Raw genomic sequence first — 25288 nt, 5'->3', positions numbered from 1 at the left:
TCCACATCTGGAAAGCAGCAGAGGAGGGACTCAAATTTGCATCCCTTTGCTTCAGCGCCCTCCCTCCCACCCTATTTCCATCAGCTACTATTTTGCCCTATTGTGGTTCTGAAAGAGTTACGAAATGCCCTCCACAGCTGAGATGATTATCATTCGTCCTTTCCTTTTTTAGTCAAATTTTCCATTTAATAACGGAAAATGTCACGCTGACCAAGCCCTCCCTAAAAGCAAGGGATAGCCCTAAAAGTCAACCACCAGAGAGACACAAGGATGATAGAGTAGTTTCAAGGCTGACTCATGTAAGGTAAGAGCAGTCCAGTGCCTTAGCATCTGGCATTTTAATGTGTCTTGGTCTTGGATTCTATGATATATTTTCCTGTCTGGTTTTATGCCAAGCATTGATTAATAAGCTTCATCAGAAAACTCACCAATTCAGCCCTGAAGAACAACTTCAGGTCTTTCCAGAAGAGCCAACCTATGTCAGCAGGAAACAGAAGAGAAATGGTACACATCCATTGAAAACTAATGTCCCCTGACTTGAAAGACCACTTATGCTGATGACACTCTCACTTTATCTTGAGCAGAGGTTTGGCCTGTGCTACCAGCTAGAGGAGGAAAACAAATTATTGGAATAGGAAAGATGACATTGATGATACTCTCTCTCTCTGCAAGGCATTTTGCTTTTTGATGAAAAGACAAAAATGGCATTATCTCACAGGGTGAGATGTCAAACATAAATGGCATTATGTTTTCATTGTAAGCTGAGTCACATAAATGAGCACAGCTATGTAGGATGCTAACAGGCCACCAATTTGGGAAGAAGGGTCAACACAGTGAGATCTTCTTGCCCAGAACTTTCTTAGTTTCTCTCTAGCTGCCCCTCCATTTGTCCTAAAAGCAGATGGATGTGAACTCTAACCCTGCAGTTCCCATAGGATCTGAAAGGCAATTCCCATAGGATCTGTGTTCTGATGGAGTAAGCTCTTCACCTTTCAAAATATGAGATCTGGGAGAGTTGGGGGAAGATCTGAGGATGTGGCAGTAAAGTGAACCAACAAGGAAACTTTGGCAGACAGCAGCTAGCAGCTCAGCACACTCATCTCTCTTTACTCTAGACCCAGGGCTAGACTACATTTCCCAACCTCCATTGGGGTTAGGTTGCATTGACTCAGTTCTGGCCAGTGGAATTGAACAGAAGTGATGTGCACCACTTCCAGGCATGGTGTGTAAAATCCTAGCACACAACCCTCCTTTCTCTTTCTTCTCTTACTGGCCAGATGGATGTCAATATGGATCTCTTAGAAACCAAGAGTTAAATATGTCGGAATCTGTTTAGCAGACATCCTTGAAAGACTAAATGGAACAGAAGCCCATCCTCACACCTGTCACCAATTGGAATTCACTTGGGCCGGAAATAAGCTTCTGTTGTATAAAGCCATTGAGCATCAGGGGTCTTTCTGTTACAACAGCTACCACAAACTTATCTATAATAATAGCCTAGAATTTCAGAACAGCAGGTAGGGAAAACAGTTCTAAGAAAGGAGAAGGTCTGGTTACTCAAGCATGAGAAATCTATTTCCATCTATTGCTTTGATTGTGTATGCCCACTGAAAATGATAAAAGTCAAAGATTCCTATCTACTGTAATATAAATTCAAGATGAAATGAAACTACCTTGATCCATTTTAAAATGTCTACAGAAAATTGAATTTGCACTTACAGCTCTTTTAGAACACATTTTTATGTCATTTTCTGTGATTAATGTGTTAGAGGATTTTAGTGTTGTCACTTTGAGGCTGTTAAAATGTTTCTTTTGATAAATTAGGAAGATGCATCAGAAATTATTTCTTTGAACCTAAGTATGGATAGAACACTGTAACATTCAATCCTTATAGTTTCTCTTGGCAATAATAATTGAGCTACAGTCCTGAAAATTAAATGTATAAGGATTATTACCTTTTACTAATATTTTAATACAAAATTATAAACAAATACAGATTAATGCTCTGGAGAGACAGAGACTTTGTTTACTGTTTTCTGATTGTTTTCGTACTCTGCTAGAACCAAGTTACTTTAAGTAGGAAAGTTATCGAGAAAATTCTGAAAAATAGATGAGTCTTTCAAGATTCATCATTTTTTTCATGCGCATCCTTTGAATACAGACAATGATCATACAAACATCTCCATCCAGGTCGTACTTTATCTAGTGTGGTATTTAATGTTTAATTGTTTTTTTTTTTTTTTTCTGTTTCTATGTCGCTTTGGGATTTTCCATATTTGAAGATTTATGAGTAATAATAGGACTCTTGACTTAGTTATATCTATAGTTTCCATTAATGCCAAAATTAAAATTTCCTCATTAACATTCATCTACATCCTCATTTATATACAATTTAAAATCTTGAAAAATGTTCTTCTTTCCTTTATTTAATTCATTTAAATTTTAAAATGCAATTTACTTATTTCCCATGTAGATTTTCAAACCAGGAAGAAATGTAACTAGCCTTTCTGCTCTGTCTTACATTTGTCCTCAATTATAAATTGGGAAATTGACATTTTGCTTTAAATATTAGATTTTCCTTATTTAAGTACCTGTGAGCCTATTCCTAAGAGTGACCATCGGGCCCACTGACCGAATCTATTTTTTTAATCTGCAGTGGCGCCAGACCAGGATTTTGGTGACATTCCAAGGCACTGTCACCCTGTGAGATTCTGCCTGGATGAAATCTCTAACTCTTGCCTGCAATCTGCAATGTACATTTATGTCACTTACAGAGATCATCAGTGTAACTCTGACCTAAGTTTGTCAGGAGGTTTCCAGTCCATGGTACCTAAGCCCCCACAGAGCTACATGTGTTTTTACATTTCTCCTTTTTTTTCCTTTTTCTAGAAGAGGTATATCATAGAATTAAGTGAAAGAAGGATAATCTTAGACTGGAATGTCCTCTAGAGTCCCGCTCAAATAGTAAAATTTGCATTTGTTTTCAAATCCATTGTTTTCTACTGAATGCATTTCTTTGGAGGGCTTCTTCTGTGGTACCAAACTCAGGGAGCTTCACGAAGCTTACTGGGAGATTCACAAGGAAGATTCATGAAGGAATAATCAAACTCTTTTCTGATGAACTGGAGAGTGTGGCTTTTCCTCTCAGTTATTATCCTGGAAGCATCTAAATACTCTCCACATCTCTTCTTTTGCAGCTTTTTCTCAGTGCATATTGGTAATAACTAAATATTTTCTATAAAGATTAATCCACATAAGTACTTCTGAGTAATGTCTTTCCCAAAATAAAACAGGACTTTCATAATTGATCTAAATGATAAGCCATCAAAATGGGGAAAGGATTTATTTTAAGTTCTGGGGTACATGTTCAGGATGTGCAGGTTTGTTACATAGGTAAACGTGTGCCATGGTAGTTTGCTGCACCTATCAACCCACCATCTAAATATTAAACCCAGCATGCATTAGCTATTTTTCCTGATGCTCTCCACCCCGCTGCCTCCCGACCCCTGACAGGCCCTGGTGTGTGATGTTCCCCTCCCTGTGTCCATGTGTTCTCATTGTTCAGCTCCCACTTCTGAGTGAGAACACGTAGTGTTTGGTTTTATGTTCCTGTGTTTGTTTGCTGGGGATAATGGCTTCCAGCTCCATCCATGTCCCTGCAAAGGACATGACCTCATTCAAAAGGATGTTTTTTATTTGATGCTCTTTATTAACTTTGAGATAGTTGTTTATATAGGCAATTAAACAGATTAGAATTTTAGTAATATTAATAATATAGTGCCATATAATTAGGAATCACACCACCTGATAATTAAGCCCAATTTCACATTTGGAGGGAAAAGAAAATGTGTGTGGTACATTTGTCAGACATTCAAAGGGTTTCAACATCCTTTGCTCTTGTTCTTTAGATTCCCCTGAAGCACTTTCACTCTGGCCTCCTTCTGAATTCCATTTTTGTTGTTGAAATATTGGTCTCACTAGTGTCATTGCTGTCAGCTCCTCAGGGTGTTATGTATTTCCCACAACACCTGGACCTGAGAGCCATTGAATATGTATTTGTTATATTTACTTGAGAAGTCCAAGAACAATTTGCTCATTAAATTTGTAGAAGACTTGGAGGGGCTAGGAGGAGGGGTCCCTAATTATTAGTAGTAGTAGCTAGTAAGTTGAGTGTCATAGTCAGAATTATAAAAGTTCTCAAAAGATGAAAACCTTGTAAAAATAGAAAATACCAACACCTGAATTCAAGAATACAGAAATCAAAATTAAGGAGAGAATAGATGTGTTTAATAGCATATTACACATCACTGAAGAGAGAGCTAGTGAACTGGAAGAGAGCTCAAAAGAAAGCATCAAAAATGAATCACAGAAAACAACAAACAGAAAATGCAGATGAGGCTCAGAAACAGAGATAGGTTGAGATATACAAATACTACAGTGTTACAGTTGCCTACAGTGTTCAGTACAGTAACATGCTATACAGGTTTTCAGCGCAGGAGCAACAGGTTATATACCATGTCACCTAGGTGTGTAGTAGGCTCCACTATCTCACTCTACAATGTTCACACAGCAACGAAATCACCTAATGACACATTTCTCAGAATGTGTCTCTGTCGTTAAGCAACACATGACTGTATTTCAAAAATAAGTTTGCAATTTTACCTAATGAGATTCTGATGAGGCTAATTATTAATTATTATAAATTAGTAGAAATCCAGATGACTTCTTATATTGTATTTATTAATGAAATTGGTTCATCCTCACTATAACACTAGAAATTTTGCATTTGAAAAACGTTTATTTTAAAAATTTCAAACTCCAAAAAAAAAACAAAAACAAAGGAAAAATAAATAAGAATAAAAAATAAAAATTTCAAACTCCATAAAGAATATTGTGCCTTCTTTGGTGTCTCAGAATCTGGAGATTATAGCAGATAATAATTATAAGCTTGTTGGAGAATTGGGCTGTTACCTTGAGAAAGAGATGTAAAAATCTTCACAGAGCATTCAAAAGTAAAATCGTAGGTTTGCTCTTCAGAATCAGATTGCTTTTTGAAAAAAGAAAAACCAACAAACATCCAGCTGCTTTAATTCAAAAAATAATATTTGTCTCTGATGTTGAATTCCACAGTGCCACCCATTTGAAGTGTAGAGGGCTTTGACATCTATAGAATGAAAAGCCGAGAATATCTTCCCTGTGAACTTGTACTCTTGTGTTGCAGGCACACAAAAAATCCCTTTGGACGATTGAACCCAATGAAGGCGTGGTTCCTCCAGAAGCTGATATTCAACTGGCACTGACCGCCAACCTGAATGACATACTGACATTCAAAGACTGTGTCATTTTGGACATTGAAAATAGCAGTACCTATCGGATTCCTGTTCAGGCTTCTGGAATTGGTTCCACTATTGTTTCAGATAAGCCCTTTGCTCCAGAACTCAATTTGGGCGCACATTTTAGGTAAGGAAATACCATGGACCAATTTTTGTAGATGTCACATATGTTGCATGTGCTGAGCATCACCTCTACTTTAGAAAATTATTTTAAGTAATTAAAACTAGCCACCTCAGTCCCTCTCCTTTCCCATCCTCACTCTTCTGCCTCCTGATGGGTATGTCAGCAACAGGAAGACATTTTCTAGCCATAACTTGGTTGCATTCTCTAATCTGTGTCCCTTTACATGCGAGAAGAATATGGTTTGTAGGAAATGCATTCTTCTCTCAAACTGGCTACTCTGATTAATTTAGACTCTCAACCATAATTTCTCCTCTTTAATTCTAATACACTGTTAATCCCTCTCCATAAATATAGAAAATACAGATACAGCTTAGTGGTAACCTAAGCAGAACATACCTAGGAAGGTAAAAATTTACTGCAAGTGTATTTTATCAAGTATTGCAGAGCCAGCAGCTTTTTCGAAGCTTATGTCCTCTACTTGACTCCCCACCATAGCACCAACAACTGAGATGGTTTCCATTGGCTTTGCGTGATTACCCAGGAAAAGCTAGAGGGTCTAAATATTTAAATAAGATGTGGTACAGTATAGACACCACTGAGCAGAACAATCTAAATGTGGATATAAAAATCAGATTTGGGCCGGGCACGGTGGCCCAAGCCTATACTCCTAGCACTTTGGGAGGCCAAGGCGGGAGGATCACTTGAGCTCAGGAATTCAAGACTAGCCTAGAAAACATGGGGAAACCCCATCTCTATAAAAATACAAAAAATTCTGGGCGTGGTGGCGGGTGCACGTAGTCCCAGCTACTCAGGAGGTTAAGGTGGGAGAATCACTTGAGCCCAGGAGGCTGAGGTTGCAGTGAGCCAAGGTGGCACCACTGCACTCCAGCCTGGGTGACAGAGTGAGACCCTGTCTTAAAAAAAAAAAAAAAAGAAAAAAGAAAGAAAAAACACACACGTATACATATACACACACACATATATAGATATATATGAGGAGATATATATATTTATAGGGCTGGGAGCAGTGGCTTATGCCTATGATCCTAGCACTTTATACTTTGGGAGGCTGAGGTGGGAGGATTGCTTGAGCCCAGGAATTAGAGACCAGCCTGGGCAACATAGGGAGACCCCCCACATCTCTAGAAAATAAAACATATTAGCCTCGCATGATGGCACATGCCTGTTGTCCTACCTACTTGACAGGCTGAGGTGAGAGGATTGCTTGTACCCGGGAGGTTGAGGCTACAGTGAACTAGGATCACACAACTGCAACTCCAGCATGGGCAACAGAGCAAGACCTCATCTGAAATTAAATATGTATATATATATGAGGTTTGAGTGTTAAGTGTAGAGGGTATGTGTGGGGATTTATTCTTGATTCCTCAGGAAAGTCATGTAGCTATCACTAGTTGGCTTCTGGGGGCCAGTTGAATTTGAACTTACCTGTTGCAGTACTGTGAACAGATCTCAGAAGGGTATTCCCCCTGCCTTCTGGGCTCACAGGCCCTGAAATCAAGTTATATATGCTGTGCTTGGAGATGTGACTGACATTAATCAGTTAGGTGCTTTCCCCAAAATCCTTCCCTCTGCTCCATCTACAAAATATGGGACTTGATTGAAAGTGCCGTAAACTAGTAGAAAATTAAGTAAAAAGCAAGTCACATGGTTGAATTGCATGCTTTTAGACAAGTATCCAATTATATTTTTTGAGTCAGCTAAATGTAAGAATCCTCCTCTCTGCCTGTCTGTTGGCTGTAAGCTAGGGTAGTTTGTCATTGCATACCAGTGCTTCTAGTTTCAAATTTCTTTTCGTGCACTCAAATATAATTGTAGAAAACAATACATGGCAAACCAGACCTAATTACATGTTCTTTTAAATCTACAAATAGTGTCAAGTAGCCTTCGAAGGATATTCTGACACATGGAATTGGAGGGTTAGCTAACAGTTTTCTATGAATATAAAAGCAAACTGTAGCTTTTAGTTGCTAATTTGACCTCTGCCTAAACTTTTTTACATAAAATCACTATGCCCGCAATCTCCAGAAGAATTGCCAAAAGCAGGGCTGGGTAAACTACATCTCTCTGCCTGCTTTTGTCAGTAAAGTTTTATTGGAACACAGCCATGCCCATTTTGTAACGTATTGTCTATGACTGCTTTCACACTACAAGGGAAAGTTGAGTAGCTGTTACAGAGACTATGTGGCCCCAAAAGCCTAAAATATTTGTTATTTAGTCCTTTAAAGAAAAAGTTTGCCAACCTCTGGTCTAAAGAAATAGCCATATGCTGCCGCTTCTAATTGCATATTTTTAGACAACTCCCTTAGGTTTTCAGAACTTCCATTTCTTGATCTATAAAATGGTAGTAAATATACTTACCATGACTGGATTGCTGTAATGATTGAATGATATACTGTGAATAAGTAACAGACATCCTGCCTAGTAATCAGTATGTGTTTTTTATAAACAGTGTATGTTGTTTATTATTTCCCCCAAAAGCCTACTGTTAGCCATAAACTACCAAGTAAAGTAACTCCCTTGAGCGTGCCCCGTGGACACAGATTCACAATGTATTTAGATAGAAATGGTTATACCTGACAACTAGCAAATATTCCTTCTGATTATTTATTTGATGGTTCAACTTACCAGGCATGATGTCATTTCCTAAGGAAGAATAGATGGGATGAAATCTCAAAGCCTAATAAAATTTAAAAATTAAAAAACAGTCCTGAGATGAGTTTTTCCCTAAGAATAAATTTTAAAGTAAGCCTGTGGGGGGAAAAAAAATCCCAAACAAACAAAAACACATTTGAACCATATCCAAGATCTTAGAAATCCCAGTTTTTTTTAGCAAATAGCCAGGCAATCAGAACGTTCTTAGTAAATATTTGTGGAATATATGAATGCATGATGAACAAATGAATACATGAAATTGCAACATCTTTAAAGCACATTAGTCTGAGATAGGTGACCAATCGCGGTGGTGTTCTGGCCCATTGCAGTCCCCCTGGCCTTTGTTAAAGCTTAGAGGATATGCATGGTTTTTCTTCAAAGCTTCCTTCAAATTGAGCCCATCATTACGGGACATTCCACTCAGTCAGTAGTAATTTTCTCAGCACAGCTTGAAACCTGCTTCTCCTCCAGTAGGTATTTTGCTTTCCTTTCACTCCCCAGAGCTATTTCTCTTTAGAATTGCTTTTCACGTGAACTGAATGTGTCCTGCAGTGTGTGGGGCCTACAGGGGAAGATTGACGGGGAGTGGAGATTTTCCACAGCCCCTGACATGGTGGTGCCGACTCTGGGACCAAACCCAGGTCTGTGATTCCACACCTGTTGGCCCCCTGAGTAGATACTACCTTGTCCCATCACTGTTAGTTCCTAGTGGCATCGTGACTTAGTCTTCCTACATTAAAAAAAAGTCTTATATTGTGGCTCACTTTTGAAATCCTTCCGGAAGAGTAAATCCCAAGGGTGTAGAGCTGAACAGAACATACCTAAATGGAATCCCCTCAACACCTGCCTCTGCTTTTTCAGCCTAGATACCCATTATTACCACTTTAAGTTGATCAACAAGGGACGTCGGGTCCAACAGTTGTTCTGGATGAATGACAGCTTCCAACCCCAGGCCAAGCTGAGTAAGAAGGGCCGCGTTAAGAAGGGACATGCTCATATCCGGCCCCAGCCCAGTGGCTCTCAGGAGCCCAGGGATCCACAGAGCCCTGTGTTTCATCTTCACCCCGCCAGCATGGAGCTGTACCCAGGCCAGACAATCGATATGATACTCGAAGGCTATTCTGCTACTCCCAGGGTAAGGGGACAGCACATTTGGAAACTATTGTTTTTTCCTAATTAAATCTCTACTATATCTATTTCTTAGGAAAGTCCCTTGGCATTTATCTGAGGAAGGATATGGTTTCTCAAGGATTGTGTACAGTCCTGAGTTACCATGGTAGCATCTGTTGCTTTTGGGGTACAGCTCTGCTCAGTCGTCGATTTGTTTGTATAGCCACTGTGAACCCAATCTTAAGGGAGGTTCTCATGCCCAGGGTCCACAGTGACAAGCCAGCAAGTCTCTGGTAGAAAAACATCCAGTTTTTAGCCAAAGCAGATTATCCTATTAACATTTAGCAGGATTAATTTAATATTCATTCAAAAAGGGTGTTTATATCGATACTCTGGGCTGCCTCTCTTATTCAGGTATTGGGACATCCCTGTTCCTTTCTTTCCAGACTGACTACAACTCACATTTCAAAACATCTTCTTTTTATGCATTAATAAAAGAACCACATTTATCTTCAGCAACTCTGATTCCCTGCTTTCATTTACATGATCTCCATACATTCTACGTAAAACATTTCAGTAGATCCAAATCATGTGTCTGTTTATCCCAATTCTCTCACAGTGTGGAAATCGTTAAAAAACTAAAGGAAAGGCTTTCAAAGTCACTTAAGAGTCTCTCTCTCCCCACAAAATGCAGACCTTATAGATGAGAAATGATGCTTGCTTAAGATCCTGCTTGTTTCGCCAAATTTGGAGGTAATACTGACTTTTCCCCACATGAAATAGGAAGCAAAAAGAACTTTGTCTCCCAGTAGACACAGCTGGAAAGCTAGTCCCTTGCTTAGCTTCTCTAAGGTCACAGATTCCACTTTATTTCATTAGATTATTTCTTCATAGAGCATTTTCAGGTAAAATGCATCCTCAATTCCAAAAAAAAGGGGGTTATCTCTCATTGTGAAAAAGGTAATGTGTTCCTTCTCTCTGTTATTCAGGTGATCAGCCAACTTTTATTGTGTGTATACCAGTGTGACAAATACTGTGCTAAGCACTGAGGATGCAAAGATGAATAGAACACAGGCCGTTATCTCAAGACACTGACAGCTGTTGGAAGAGCATATTTATAATGTGGTTATCAAGAGTTGTCCATATTTTTGAAGGCATTAATTCTGAGCTGCTGGGGGACTAAACTCAGCTTAAGCTTTACTAAAAGCTTCCCTGAATGTTCTTCTAAATCATGCTACATAAATGAGAAGAGACTGGAATGCATTAACATCCCTAACCTGGGCACTCTTCAACATAACCTATTCATGCTACAAATTCACTTTTGATCTTTCTGCTTTATAAAAATCTACGCTTTTTGAGTCCAAAGAAATATTAATTCCTAATGCATGATTTTTAAATGTTTAAGTATAAAAGGCCAAAATTTGGCTGGGCACAGTGGCTCACGCCTGTAATCCCAGCACTTTGGGAGGCCAAGCTGGGTGGGTCACCTGAGGTTGGGAGTTCGAGACCAGCCTGACCAGCATGGAGAAACCCCGTGTCTACTAAAAATACAAAACTAGCTGGGCATGGTGGCACATGCCTTTAATCCCAGCTACCTGGGAGGCTGAGGCAGTAGAATCACTTGAACCGGGGGCAGAGGTTGCAGTGAGCTGAGATTGCACCATTGCACTCCAGCCAGGGCAACAAGAGCAAAACTCCATCTAAAAACAAAAAAAAAATAAAAAGGCAAAAATTTTCCAACTACAGTTTTCAATAGTTTAATAAGAAATCATATAACTACCATTGAACTATAAGCCCCAGGAAAGATTTTATCTGTCTCATTCATCAGTATTTTGTACTCCCGGCACCCAACACAGCTCCTCATGCATAGAAGATCATAATATAACTATACCTATGTATATAGAACCGAATGTAAGTCAACTGCCTCAGGGCAGTCAGAAATAAATACAGAATCCATCAAAGCCATGTTTAACTAACAAAAACATAATCATGTGACAAAGAGCAGCCCCTGAAGCATGCTATTCATAAGTGTGCTCTGCCTTGTGTCCCCAGGCAGGTAGTGGGAAATCCATTTTCTCTCAGTGGGTAAATAAGTATTCTGAGTAAGTATTAAGTTATAGTTGTTCCCCAAATGCTGGCTTATCTCATTGGCAGATAGTTAAAGAGAAGCTGGTGTGCCACGCCATCATCGGGACACAGAAAGGGAAGAGCTTGTTGATGGCTGTGAATGTCACCTGTGAGTTCGTTGCGCCTCTCATCCAGCTGTCCACCAAGCAGCTCATCTACCGACTGGAGAAGGTCAGTGGCGTGTGCTGGCGAGGGCTGGGTGCTCCGACTGGGGTCAGCATGTTTACATTTTCATTTCGAAAGCTGAATTAACAGGCATCCTTTTCCATGCATTGCTCAGCCCGTGTTTTTTAAGCTTCAGAGGCCAGTACACATTCAACTAAAAATTTTGAATCTAAACCTACAATCCTTTGACATGTAAGTTGCTGTGGAAATTCTATTTCCATCATTCCTGATATCTAAGACCTAAGGGAAGTGGTATTCCAGTGCACTGAATATGCAGTTTAGTCAATCATCTTACTTTAACCAGGTAAAATAAACTCAAGGCAGAGGAAGGACTGGAGTAGAATTATCGATAATTATAATTATCAGTAAGAATATCTACCACTGATTGATTAGTATGTGCTAGACATGGAGCCATGTTCGTTACATACATTTACCCAGTAGTCCCTCACAGCAACCGTATGCAGCAGATTCTGTTATCATTCTCATGATGCACACGAGGAAACTGAGATACAGGTTAAGCTGGAGAATAATCAACTTAAAGTATTAGATTCACATTCTTTAACTTAAATGGCTCTACATAAGGGCAGACAGTATATGCCAGAGTCAGGGGACAAGGGAGAGAAGGTAGTGGCTGCTGCTCAGGGCAGGGGGTCAGGATAGTGAGGAGGTGGGGTGGAGGAGATATCACAATAGGCTTGACCTGCCCCTAGACATCCTTCCATCCAGAATTAATTACCATTCAAGACAGTGTAAGGAATGTCTGTTCTGAGTTGGGGATTGAGCTGGTACTGGAAATCTAGTGAACCAAACAGACATAACCAAAGCTAAGCTGGTTGACTTTAAACAAATTATTAAAATGTAATTGTTGAAGTCACCATTATAAACATTGCTATGAGGAAGAGGTGCAAGGTGCTGGGAGGGCATGTACTGGGAGACATGATCTTGTTCGTCCATGTGGTCATGGATGGATTTCTTGAGCAAGTGCCTCAAGTTGAGACTCAAAGTAAAAATAGAAGCTAGTCTGGTGACAAGGGATGGGGAGAAAATTGCAGGCAGAGGGAATAGCTCACGCAAAGGGCTCAAGTTAGGAAAGGCCACCTTGGACAGAGAATGTGCCAAGGATGGCAAAAGTCCATCTGGCGATGTGCAGCCTGCCTGGGAGGCATCATCTGAACTTTGGGTTTTGTTCCGGATAGCCATTGGAGGGCTTCCAGGAAGGGAGTGACATGGTCAGATTGATTCACTGAAACCATCATGCTGGCCGCTGAGTGGAATGTTTATTAAGGCCTCTCATGTGCCAGGCACAGTGTTGGGGGCTAGAGATACAACAGTGAGAATAGTCCTCCCTGATAAATGTCACAGCCTGCTGAGAAGAACAAGCATTAAGTCACGGCCCCACAGTGTGATCTTTGTTGTCACACAAAAGCTCTGGGTGTGGCAGTGCCTACCCAGTCATGAGGAATCAACTGGGCTTCCTTTCATTACCTGGAGGTTTGCAGAAGAATGTTCAAGACCATTTATTTTGGTAGTGGATTCCATCATATTTTGTTCATTAAAACAAATTAGTATCTATTGATTATCACCATGGAAAAGGTGTTCTGCTAGGAGATGAAAAAAGGAGCCTGTGATCCAGTAGGAGAGGTGTGAGGTAAAAGTTCAATTCAAATCAACAAGTAACTTTTGAGCAGGTGCATCAGTCACCTACAATATATAAGCAGAAAAGACACAGCAGAGACCATGGCTTATCATTCTCAGGAAACTTAGACTGGAACAGAAAACCAAACACTGCGTGTTCTCACTCACAAGTGAGAGTTGAACAGTGAGAATACGTGGACATGGGGAGGGGAACATCACACACTGAAGCCTGTCGTGGGGTCGGGGGCAAGGGGAGGGAGAGCATTGGGACAAATACCTAATGTATGTGGGGCTTAAAACCTAGATGACAGGTTGATAGATGCAGCAAACCACCATGGCACATGTATACCCATATAATAAAATAAAATAAAAGTAAAGTAAAGTAAAATAAAGTAAAGTAAAATAAAATAAAATGGCTTAACAAATGAGTGGGGAAGGTGGACGTTGTTAGTTTAGCTTCCTGTCACTAAAACCCAAGCTAAACATGAAGCCAACAAGCTCCGTGAGACATGTAAAAGGAAAATACGACAAGAATTCCTGCTACAGTTATTAAGCTTTATTGCTGCATTTTAAATTCTTCATTTTTAAGTAATCAGGAAAGATGTTTATTGGCAACAGCTGCACTGAAGTTGGTGGCTTTATATTTTCCCTGAATGCTGTTATTGGGAGAAAACTCAGTGAATATTTATTGAATTGCTATTCTGGGCAAGATGTTGTAATGTATGTTAAATATGCAGCCTAGTTTCTTTTTAGATTTCTCTAAGCCCATAAACACTCATAAAAATGTGTGGGTAGCGCTCTTTTTCTTCTCTTTATATACTTATGCCTTTTGCGGGGGCGGGGGTGGGCATGTTTTTATTTAAATGTCTATTGTTTGAATTTATTACTAGATTAAAATATGCACATATTTTGAATATGGTGGTAACTTCTTATTGAATTAAAAAGTGAATTGAGCTACAGTTCCCTGCTTACTTTTTTCCACCCTTCTCTCTTTCCCCACAAAGATGAGAAGTTTGAAATCTGTCCTACTACTTACTGTATTTTTCATTTTCATTTCCTGCTCACATTTAATCCACATCAGGGACAATGAAGAAATGCAACTTCATTACCCAGCATGTGCAAGAGACTTGTTAGGTCTCAGTATTCAGATTTAATTGTATAACATCCAATTATCTGTTCTGTCTCCCTGTTTTCAGCTCAAGGCAGTGCATCTGATTTGGTACATTAGAATATAATTATACCAACCCTGTCTATGGGAAGAATTTTTCTATAGCTGTTTCCTCAGATTTGGTCTACTTTATAACTATCGTACCATTCATAAGCCACGGAGATGAAACCACATCTCTGTGGGATCAAAAAGGTCAACTGAAACTAGCAGCCACTTTTCTTCATGAAGTTCCAGCAGCACATTATGTCTGCTGATATTTGGGGAGACGAACAACTCAAAGAGAAGGGGTCATTTTAAAATAGAATGGCCTCTCTGTGCTTGACTCCTTCTCATCAGTAGCCTCTAAATGGCCTCTTGCCAAAACCAACCAAGTGTGGCTTCTGCACTTCAAAGCCATCTGCGGTGACACAGCAGCCTTCAGGGAAGGTCGCAGGGCGGACGGTTCTCCATGCAGCCTTTGTAGGGCTCAGAGTACTGCTTCATCCCTCCCTAAACTGTAGTATACAAACCACAGAGGCAAGGTGAGTCCAGTTCCGTGCTACCCCATATTAGAGGGAGGGAAACAAAGGCTGGTGTCTCCTGGTAAATGCCAGACCTAACCCGTAAAGTCACCTGGCAGTGCACAGGGAGACTCATGGAGTACAACCAAGGCATGAGGCTCGAGCCAAGGGACACTGGTCACCCGAGCTCACCCAGGAACCACAGTGGAAGGAAGAGACTGTGCTAGGCATAGAACTGGAAGACAGAGTCATATCAAAGTAGAAAATTAGAAGGGTTTAACTGACATTGGCACAAAGAGAAAAAGCAAATGAAAACAAGAAGGCCTAGGAAGGACAGGCTAGAGTTGTCAGAAGACCCAGGGGATGATTGGAGGGAGGTTCTTTTTGGAGGCCAGAGATTGAGGCTCCTGGTCACCCCCTGATGATACTAAAGAACCCCCTTTCTAGGAAATACAAGAAATAATGTGGGCCCCAACATCAGCATGAGAAAAGTCCAGTCTAGCCAGAAACTCTCAACTCGAGATGCATTTTCGATGCCTTCTTGAGTTGAAAAATTAAATCTGGGCTGGGCATGGTGGCTCACACCTGCACTTTGGGAGGCTGAGGCGGCTGGATCATGAGGTCAAGAGATCGAGACCATCCTGGCCAACATAGTGAAACACCATCTCTACAAAAAAATACAAAAATTAGCTGGGCATGGTGGCACGTGTCTATAATCCCAGCTACTCGGGAGGCTGAGGCAAGAGAATCACTTGAACTCAGGAGGCAGAGGTTGCAGTGAGCCGAGATCACACCACTGCACTCCAGCCTGGGCAACAGAGCAAGACTCTGTCTCAAAAAAAAAAAAAAAAGAAAAATTTAATCTAACATATCTAACAGAGTAAAAAGATGCTTCTAAATCAACTATCCTGGTATTATCAGGAAAAGTTTATAGGAAATAGGTCTGAGCTTTTGTCAATATAACAAGATATTTGCAAATTGGGTGTTTTAAGCCTGGAAAAATATTATACAAGGGAAACATGTTTTATTAATTATAATGATAGCTATATTTATGCATAAGATATAACTAACTTTTTAGACTTTGTCTTATGACACAGTGGAAGCCCCTATAATAATAGTTCTATCCAGAAGCCTGGCTTCTGTAGCTTTTCTCAATTAGGCACCAAGGAGGTAAAAAAATCTAATCTGTGTTGTCTGGGCTATGTAGGTCCACTTTTCAGTAGTTCACCGTACATCATTCCACATGATTTATCTTTTTTTTTTCCTTGAGACTGAGTCCCACTCTATTGCCCAGGCTGGAGTGCAGTGGTGTGATCTCGGCTCAGTGCAACCTCCACCTCCTGGGTTGAAGTGATCCTCGTGCCTCAGCCTCCGAGTAGCTGGGATTACAGATGCCCACCACGATGACTGGCTCATTTTTGTATTTTTAGTAGAGACAGGGTTTCACCACGTTGGCCAGGCTGGTCTCGAACTCCTGACCTCAAGTAATCCACCGGCCTTGGCCTCCCAAAGTACTGGGATTACAGGCATAAGCCACTGTGCGCGGCCTCCACATGATTAATCTAAAGTTCTACAAGGGAGAAAAATGTATGTATACATCTACATATATATGCATATATATATATACACACAGAGAAAGAAAAAGAGAGAAAGATCAATAAATTTGTTCTAAACAATTAACCTGAGACTTGTTGCTAAAAGCTTACTGTATTTACCATAAGTTGATTTGTTTCATCTTTTTCTGTTTTTGCAGAAACCTAACAGTATCCTGAAACCTGATTACCAGCCCTTGGCCATAAAAAACATTTCCACCCTGCCCGTGAATTTGTTGCTATCAACATCTGGACCCTTCTTTATATGTGAGACTGATAAATCCCTGCTGCCGGCACCTCCTGAGGTACCTTAATAGGGGGCTGTTCTGGCAAGCTGTTGGGGGTGGGGCGGGGTGTGATAAAGGAAGAGAAGAGTAACGATACGCCACCCAACTTCAGCTCAGAAAGATGGAAAGGATCCAGGAAGCAAACAGGGAGGACTACAGAAAATTTAAAATGAGTGGTAAATCCATTCCAATATCAATCTGTAGAAACACTGCCATTCATGGTGAGAGCTTCAGCTCATTATAATCATCCTTCTCTCCTGCCCATTCCAATGAAGCCAATCCACAGAAAGCAGTAACTTCCTACTGATGATAGTAAAGATCTTTTCATTCTCCTCCCTCGAGTCCAACCAAATCTCCATGCTGAAGGAAATGAGAAAATAGCCAAGTCCAGTCCCCAGACCAGTGAGCCCACCTCCGGATACTGAGAAGTCTGAGTCGGGCTGAGGGAGGAGGCTGAGGGCTCACCCCGGCCACCAGTCTGCAATGGATTCAGTGTTCTCTAAACAACCCTTCAAGATTGTCCCTGTGATCCTTTGCCGGGTGTGAGGACACCAATGGGAAAGTCAGGTCCGTGGGCCAGTGACACTGTAGGAGAGGAGGATTGAAGGAGAAACCAGTCCCCACATGCCATTTTGCTCATCCTCTCTCTCTAGATAAACAGCTAATGAAGATGGGGTATGAAGGGGCGGGGGCAGGCAGCAATCATGAGATCTCAGAAGAGGGAGCCTGTTACTTAAGGAGATTTACTGTGAGCCACAATCAGGGAGATGGATCTTTGGGGAGAGCAGGGACAGCGTACTTGGTGACAGGGTGTCCCAACAGTACCCAACTGGAGGCTGTGGACTGTGCCCCGCCCCTCCACCACAGATGTTTTGAATGAATAGGTCTCATTCAAGCAGGAGGTGAGACGAAACCAGTCAAGATCTTTGAATGGAGAAAGAAAAAGAGGAAATGATTATAAGCAAGAGGCAGATGAAAACAAACTGCAAGGAGATGCACCCAAGGAAGAAGACCAGAAGCACAAATATGTGTTCCCTACAGTCTCACACAAATTACAGATAACATCGCCTGTCCTTAGAAAGAGCCCAAGTAGAAGATGCAGGTATTGAAAGAGGAGATGCAGAGTGAACTCACAGAGCACAGGAGAACAAATGGGTGGGAAAAGGAAGATTCAGACATGCGCACCTTTCTCATTCTGGGTGGTAGACAAGACCCACTCGTATCCCTCCTGAGATCTTTTTTTTTTTTTGAGATGGTGTCTCACTCTGTTGCCTAGGCTGGAGTACAGTGGCACAATGTCAGCTCGCTGCAGCTTCAACTTCCTAGCTCAAGCGATCCTCCCACCTCAGCCTCCTGAGTAGCTGAGACCATAGGTGCCCACCACTGTGCCCGGCTACTTTTTTAATTTGTCGAGAGGAAGTCTTGTTATGTTGCCCAGGCTGGTCTTGTTGAACTCCTGGGCTCAAGTAATCCTCCCACCTCGGCCTCCCAAAGTGCAGGGATTACAGGCGTGAGCCACTGTGCCCAGCCCCTTCTGAGATCTTACTAGGATAAACGTAGAAATTTTCAAAAGAGAAGGAAGCCAGAGCAGTAATATAAAGGGGGAGGAGGATGGGCATCACCAAATAATGAGAGATTGAAGCCAACTTCTGGAAGATAGAATGAGGTTGGGAGTGGGTTGAAAAGAAGACACAAAAAATCTGCATCTCAGAAAATGTTCAAATGAAGTCATAAAAGATGAAGGAGTTGTTTTGCCCAGTGGTGTGGAGTAGCTCCGGGATCACAGGCAATAATTATGAGAAGAGGGCAACAATTATAGGGATTCTGTGTGCACCAGGCCCCATTCAGGAAGCGTGGACAGCTGGCTTTTATCTTAAGAAAGAAAAAAATAGTGCTCTTCTCCAAAGAAATTGGTTAAAATGTCTGGGGAAATCTAGCGCTTCTAATGTTGCCAGTATTGACACCCCAGAATAAGCCCTCCTCACTGCACATTCGGATATCTGGGTGTGTCCACAGCTTGATGGCCACCTCTCTGCCTAAGGAAATTATTTCCAAGACAAACCCTACTACGAGAATTGAGAAACTGGTGGCCTCTGAGTTGGTGGAATGACACAGTGGGTCAGGAACTACTGTTTTTTATAATAACTCTTACAGTACAGTTTCACTTTATATCATTTGCACGTATAATTTTAATAAAACCACACACATAATTAAAAAAGAGCTTCTTCAAACCAACAAGAAAAATACTAACAACCAAACAGAAAAACAGGCAAAAGAAAAGAGCAGGGGTTGACAAAGGGAAAATAAAATAGCTTTTAAATGTGAAAATATGCTCAACTTTATTCACATGAATGAAAATACAAACTAAAATGACCATGAAATACATTTTTTAACCTATCAGACCGGCAAAGAGCAAAAATTGGCTAGTGCTGTGTTTTGGAAGGGCGTGTGGAAACAGTCTCTTGCCGCACCGGACAGTGTATGTCGTACATTGGAAGGCAATATGGTAGTAGCTATCAAGAATTTAAATGCTCATACCATTTGACCTGGAAATTTCATTCCTGGGAATTTCTTCTGCAGACATAAACACAATATACAATATGACTTATATACAAGGATAAAACTGCAATGTTGATTATAAGGGCAAAAGATTGGGAACTAATATCCATCAGTAGCACATTGGTTAAATAAACGGTGGCAGAATAATATGATGGAATGAAATGCTGCTATTAAAAAGAACGAAGCAGCTTTATATGCACTGATACTGAGTGATCTTCCAGTGAGAAAACCGAGCTATAGAACAGTGTACGTGATATGCTATCATGTGCAAAAAAAATAAAAGAATATATATAAATGTGATATTATGTTCATAGAATATCTCTGCAAGGGTAAATGAGATTCTTTTAACCTTGGTTTCCTCAGGGGAGGGAAACTATTGGCTTACGTAAGAGATGGGGAGATGGGCACAAAATCAACTTGCTTTTCATTGTTCTGTCTATCCAAAATATCAATGAAATATTTTTTAAAGATTTTTAGAAATAAGGCTTCACCTTGTCCAGGGACAAAATGATATAAATATTTTTAGAAACAAGGCCTCACCTTGTCCTAGGACAAAATGATATGGAATATTCAAGAGTGAGACATATTTTAGTGAAGTTACAGGACTTCTTGACAACCAAGGAATTCTATGGCATCTAAGCATAAGAGACCAATCAAGGGAAGATTTTGGACTAACCTCAGCCTTACACTTTAATGCCACATGGCAACAGAACAATGACTACAGAGTTTTGAGGGAAGGAAAGTTGACTCAAGAAGTTTATAACTAGCTAAAGTATCCTTTGATACTATTTAAGTGTAAAGGCAACAGACACTTTGAGTGTAAAGATAACAGACAGGGATGCTCAAGATGCAAGGAAATGTTTTCATACCTGAGCATTTTATTTGATTCTTCTAGATGATTGCGTGTCTTCGGCAAATTAGTTTTTCCAACGGGTGCATGAGTGCTGTATTCAGCATTCCCTTGCATCTTTGAATTCCACACTCATGCACCCCTGTTGGAAAACTAATTTGCCAATGACATGCGGTCATCTAAAAGAATCAAAATAAGGTACTCAGGAATGAAAAAAACTGAGGAAAAGACGGATAGGAGGACTCAATCCAGTTAACTGTGGAACTGAGACTACACAACTTTGACAGAATTTCAGAGCAGAATGTTTTAAACCTCAGCTTTTAAAATTCACTATAGCCAATTAAAACTGGGAGGTGAGGGAAGCATGGGTGTACTGATTTCATTCCTTTTACTTTTTGAGACAGAGTCTCGCTCTCTCACCCAGGCTGGAGTGCAGTGGCGCAATCTCAGCTCACTGCAACCTCCACCTCCCAGGTTCAAGCAATTCTCTGCCTCAGCCTCCTGAGTAAGTAGGGTTACAGGTGCCTGCCACCACGTCTGGCTAATCTTTGTATTTTTAGTAGAGATGGGGTTTCACCATCTTGGCCAGGCTGGTCTTGAACTCCTGACCTCATGATCCACCCACCTCGGCCTCCCAAAGTGCTGGGATTACAGGTGTGAGCCACCATGCCCGGCCGATTTCATTCCCTTTTACAGCCAGGTGTCAATAAGAGGTTGTCTAAAGTTGAAACTGCTTAACATTTAGCCATCTCTTTCCTTTATTGTGAAGGGGTAATAGTAATAGCTACCATTTCAATACCTTGCACTATGTGCAGGGCACTGCCCTGAAACACCTCACATATACATTAACTAATTATATCCTCATAAGAAGAGGCAGGTACTATTGTTACCCTTGTTTTACAGATGGAGAAACTGAGGCCCGGTATTTTGCCCAAGGTTTCACAGCTAGTAAGTGGCGGAACCAGGATTTGGACCTAACTACTCTAGCTCCAGAGCCTTTAATCTTAGGAATTAATATCCCTTGTATATGAAACATTTCTTCAAGTTTTTTTTTAAGAAAAAATTCAAACATGATGTTTTTTAGAAAATAATGTAGTCTAATTCCATTTTTGTAAAATCCTATTATTCCTCTCTCACATCTGGACTAACATCTACCAAATGATAACTCTGAGAAATAATGTATTGTGAAATATGGGATAAATTTCTCATTTCTTCTTTGTACTTTTATATATAATGTAAATTTTTGTATCACTTCTATAAAGAAATAATGTCATTTCCCTGAAAAAAAAATTAAGTCAATCTTCAAAACATGTAAACATGAAGTGTGGCGATACCGAGTGCTGCAGTTGCCATGATTACAGGGGTGGGTCCTAACTTATGCCCAGCCCCTTGTGCCAGTGGTAAGATCAAAGGCCAGGTGGCTGGCCTGGCTTTCAGCTGGGATTAGGGCAATGCTGAAGAGTCATTCCTCTCTCTCTGATTGTTGAATGAAGTGAGTGGCTTTATCATCCAAAACCATCTAATCACGTCATTAAATGTATAGTTAAATACCAGAATCCTTTAAGCCCAGTGGAAAGATGAGGCGCACGCAAAACAGATTCATTCCTGTGTTCATTCTTCCCGACTGCCTCAGGGTACTTGCTGCAAAACCATGAGGTGGCTTTCATGCCCATTAAATGTGGGAATTGAGCAATGCCTAAAAAAGCCAACTCATAGCCAGCCTTTCTATGGGAAGGTGTTACTGCAGACACTGGCATCAAGGAACACATAGGGATTGGAATCAAAGACAGAAAAGAACAAATAAAATGTACTGAACAAATGCTGTACAGCTCTGGACTGTCATTTTAAGTTGAATAGAAAACAGCAGAAAGTGGATGACACTGTGCTTAAAAGTTAGGATTGCTGACATTGGAAAAGAAATTAAATTACCTAATCTGTCCCTTTCTGGGTCACTCTCTACAGAGCCCCCCCACCCCCACCCCCCAGTGCTTTAGAAAACTCTTTTAAAAATTTCTTAAGCAAAGAATTTTTCCCACTTGCCTAAGGGCATTTCACAACAGATTTATTTTTAGTTACGAATATTTTATAATAGTTATTCATTGTAGACTTTTCGTTTACAACTCCTCAATTCTTATAACCCCACATAACACTCATCAAAATCTCTTCCTTTAAATAATTCCAGATTTTCGTTGCTTTCATTTTCAACTAATAAAATGTATATCCATATACGTAAGTATCTATAGTTAGATGCAGTAGCTGTTTACATATGAATGTGTATATGTGTGGTTTTCATACTAATATGTGTGTATGTGTGTGCATAAATACGTGTGTATCTGTGTGTGTGCATAAATACATGTAATGTGTATGTGTAAATACCTGGCTGCCTGTTTCATGTACCAGGGTGGAAATGCATAGTACAAAAGTTAGTAATTTCCCCATTATCTTGTTTGTAGCCTATTAAACTGGAAATTGATGAAGGAAAAAACCTGCTGATCAAGTTTGACCCCTCCTACAGAAACGATCTGAACAACTGGGTGGCAGAAGAAATTCTAGCAATTAAGTATGTGGAACACCCTCAGATAGACAGCCTGGACCTGCGCGGAGAAGTACATTACCCCAACCTCAGCTTTGAGACGATGGAGCTGGATTTTGGCTGCATCCTGAACGATACCGAGCTCATTCGCTACGTTACCATCACCAACTGCAGCCCCTTGGTTGTGAAGTTTCGCTGGTTCTTCTTGGTGAATGATGAGGAAAATCAGATAAGGTACCCCTAGTGTAGAACTCTCACAGAACTCTGCTTTTCATTTGTTTTCTCTTTCAGGCTTTTCACGGGGTTTTCTATTTTCCATGTACTGGCCACTCATGAATATTTTCCATTTTGACCACTAATTACTGAGAGAATTAACAAGGAGCTTAAAATCACAGTCCATCCTAGATTTGCTAACAGGAAACATAGATAAAACATCTTTGAAAGTCCCAGTCACCACTGAATTAACAAAGCAATATCCATAAGCCCACTTTAATTTTGAATCTAGTGATAAGATCATTAGAAATTCATCACTAAAAAAATAAAGTCTTTGTAGAATTTTTTAAATTATTATTTTATTGTGATAATATATATACAACTTAACAAATTTTTAAGTGTACAATACAGTATTATTGACTATAAGTAAACCAGATTTCTGGAAGTTATCTTGCTGCACTGAAACTGTATGCTTGTTGCCCATTCTCCTTTCTCCCCAGCCCCTGCAACCACTATTCTATTATTTGATTTTATTAACTATTTTAGCTACCTCATATAAGTGGGATCATGCAGTATATTAGTCTGTTTTCATACTGTTATAAAGATCTGCCTGAGAATGAGTAATTTATGAAGAAAAAAGTTTTAATTGGCTCACAGTTCTACATTGCTGGGGAGGCCTCAGGAAATTTACAGTCATGGCAGAAGGTGAAGGGGAAGCAAGGCATATCTTTCATGATGGCAGGAGAGACAGCAAGTGAGAGGGGAACTGCCAAACACTTTTTTTTTTTTTGAGACAGAGTTTTGCTCTTGTCACCCAGGCTGGAGTGCAATGGCGCTATCTAGGCTCACTGCAACCTCTGCCTCCCAGATTCAAGCGATTCTCTTGCCTCAGCCTCCCGCGTAGCTGGGATTACAGGTGCCTGGCTTTTTTTTCTTTCTTTCTTTCTTTTTTTTTTTTTTTTTTTTTGGTATTTTTAGTAGAAATGGGGTTTCACCATGTTGGCCAGGCTGGTCTTGAACTCTTGACCACAGATAATCTGCCCATCTCAGCCTCCCAAGGTGCTGGAATTACAGGTGTGGGCCACCGCACCCAGCCCTGCCAAACACTTTTAAACCATCGGATCTCATGAGAACTCACTCACTATCATGAGAACAGCATGGGGGAAGCCACCTGCGTGATCCAGTCGCCTCTCATCAGGTCCCTCCCTCAGCATGTGGGGATTACATTTCGAGATGAGATTTGGGTGAGGACAAAGAGCCAAACCATATCATGCAGTATCTTTCTATGACTGGCTTATTTCGTTGAGCACAATGTCCTCGAGGCTCATCCATGTCATTGCATATTGCAGAATTTCATTCTTTTTTGAGGTTGAACAAAATTCTAGCCCCTTGTATGTATGTATATCACAAATTTTCTTTATCCATCTACCTGTTGATGGACATTTAGCTTGTTTCTACATCTTGGCTATTGTGAATATTGCTGCAATGAACATGAGAGTGCTAATGTCACTCTGAGATTCTGATTTCAATTCTTGGATAAATACCCAGAAGTGGGATTGCAGAATCACATGGTAGTTTTATTTTTAATTTTTTAAGGAACTTCCATGCTGTTTTTCATAGTGGCTGCACCATTTTGCATTCCCAGTAACAGTGTGCCAGGGTTTCAGTTTCTCCGCATCCTCACCAACACTTGTCTGTCGTTTCTTTAGTAACAGCCATCCTAACAGGTGTGAGGTGATATCTCACTGGGATTTTTATTTGCATTTCCCCGATATTTAATGATATTGAACATTTTTCTATACCTGTTGCCATTTGTTGATCTTCTCTGGAGAAATGTCTATTTAAGTCCTTAGCCATTTTTAAATTAGGTTATTAGTGGTTTTTTGCTATTGAGTTGTAGGAGTTCTTATATATTTTGGAGATTAACACCCTATCAGATATCTGGTTTGCAAATATTTTCTCCCTTTCCGTAGGTTGAATTTTCATTCTATTCTTTCCTTTGCTGTGCAGAAGCTTCTTAGTTTGATGTGGTCACATTTGTTTATTTTTGGTTTTGTTGCTGTTGAATTTTCTTGAAAGCATTTCAAACTCAAAGCACAGACTGAGTAGGACCCTACATTGAGTATGTGCGACACTGAGCTCCATGTTGCCTGTTTTACATATTTCAATGGGTTTCTGTTCTGATTCATTTATGTATATGTATAGACATACACATAATTATAAAATAGTGGGAGGCAGCAATTGCTGCATTTTCTTCTTGGTTGGCAACCAGAACTAATGGGCTTTATATATTTCCTTGTTAGATGCTGTGACACTCAGTTTTTAGCATGTGAATATTGAACGGCCATTCTTAACTGAGGAAAACTTGTGTTGTTTCCTTAGGGGTTTGTCAGTGCTTCCTGTCCATAATCCTCATCTT

The 25288-nt window shown here is 40.3% G+C and overlaps 1 protein-coding gene across 1 annotated transcript in view; it reads left to right on the top strand.

Moving 5' to 3' along the window:
* Positions 1 to 25288, top strand: part of HYDIN (HYDIN axonemal central pair apparatus protein) — a 392140-nt gene that overhangs the window by 162509 nt on the left and 204343 nt on the right. Inside the window, 5 exon segments of the mRNA XM_030924912.1 lie at positions 5222 to 5460; positions 8992 to 9265; positions 11395 to 11538; positions 16589 to 16732; positions 22577 to 22890. Of these exon segments, the coding sequence (XP_030780772.1) occupies positions 5222 to 5460; positions 8992 to 9265; positions 11395 to 11538; positions 16589 to 16732; positions 22577 to 22890 (1115 nt within the window).

Source organism: Rhinopithecus roxellana, chromosome 20, assembly GCF_007565055.1.
Source record: "Rhinopithecus roxellana isolate Shanxi Qingling chromosome 20, ASM756505v1, whole genome shotgun sequence".
NCBI lineage: Eukaryota > Metazoa > Chordata > Mammalia > Primates > Cercopithecidae > Rhinopithecus > Rhinopithecus roxellana.
The sequence above is the reverse complement of the archived record's forward strand: the minus strand, read 5'-3'. Positions and strand labels throughout refer to the sequence as shown.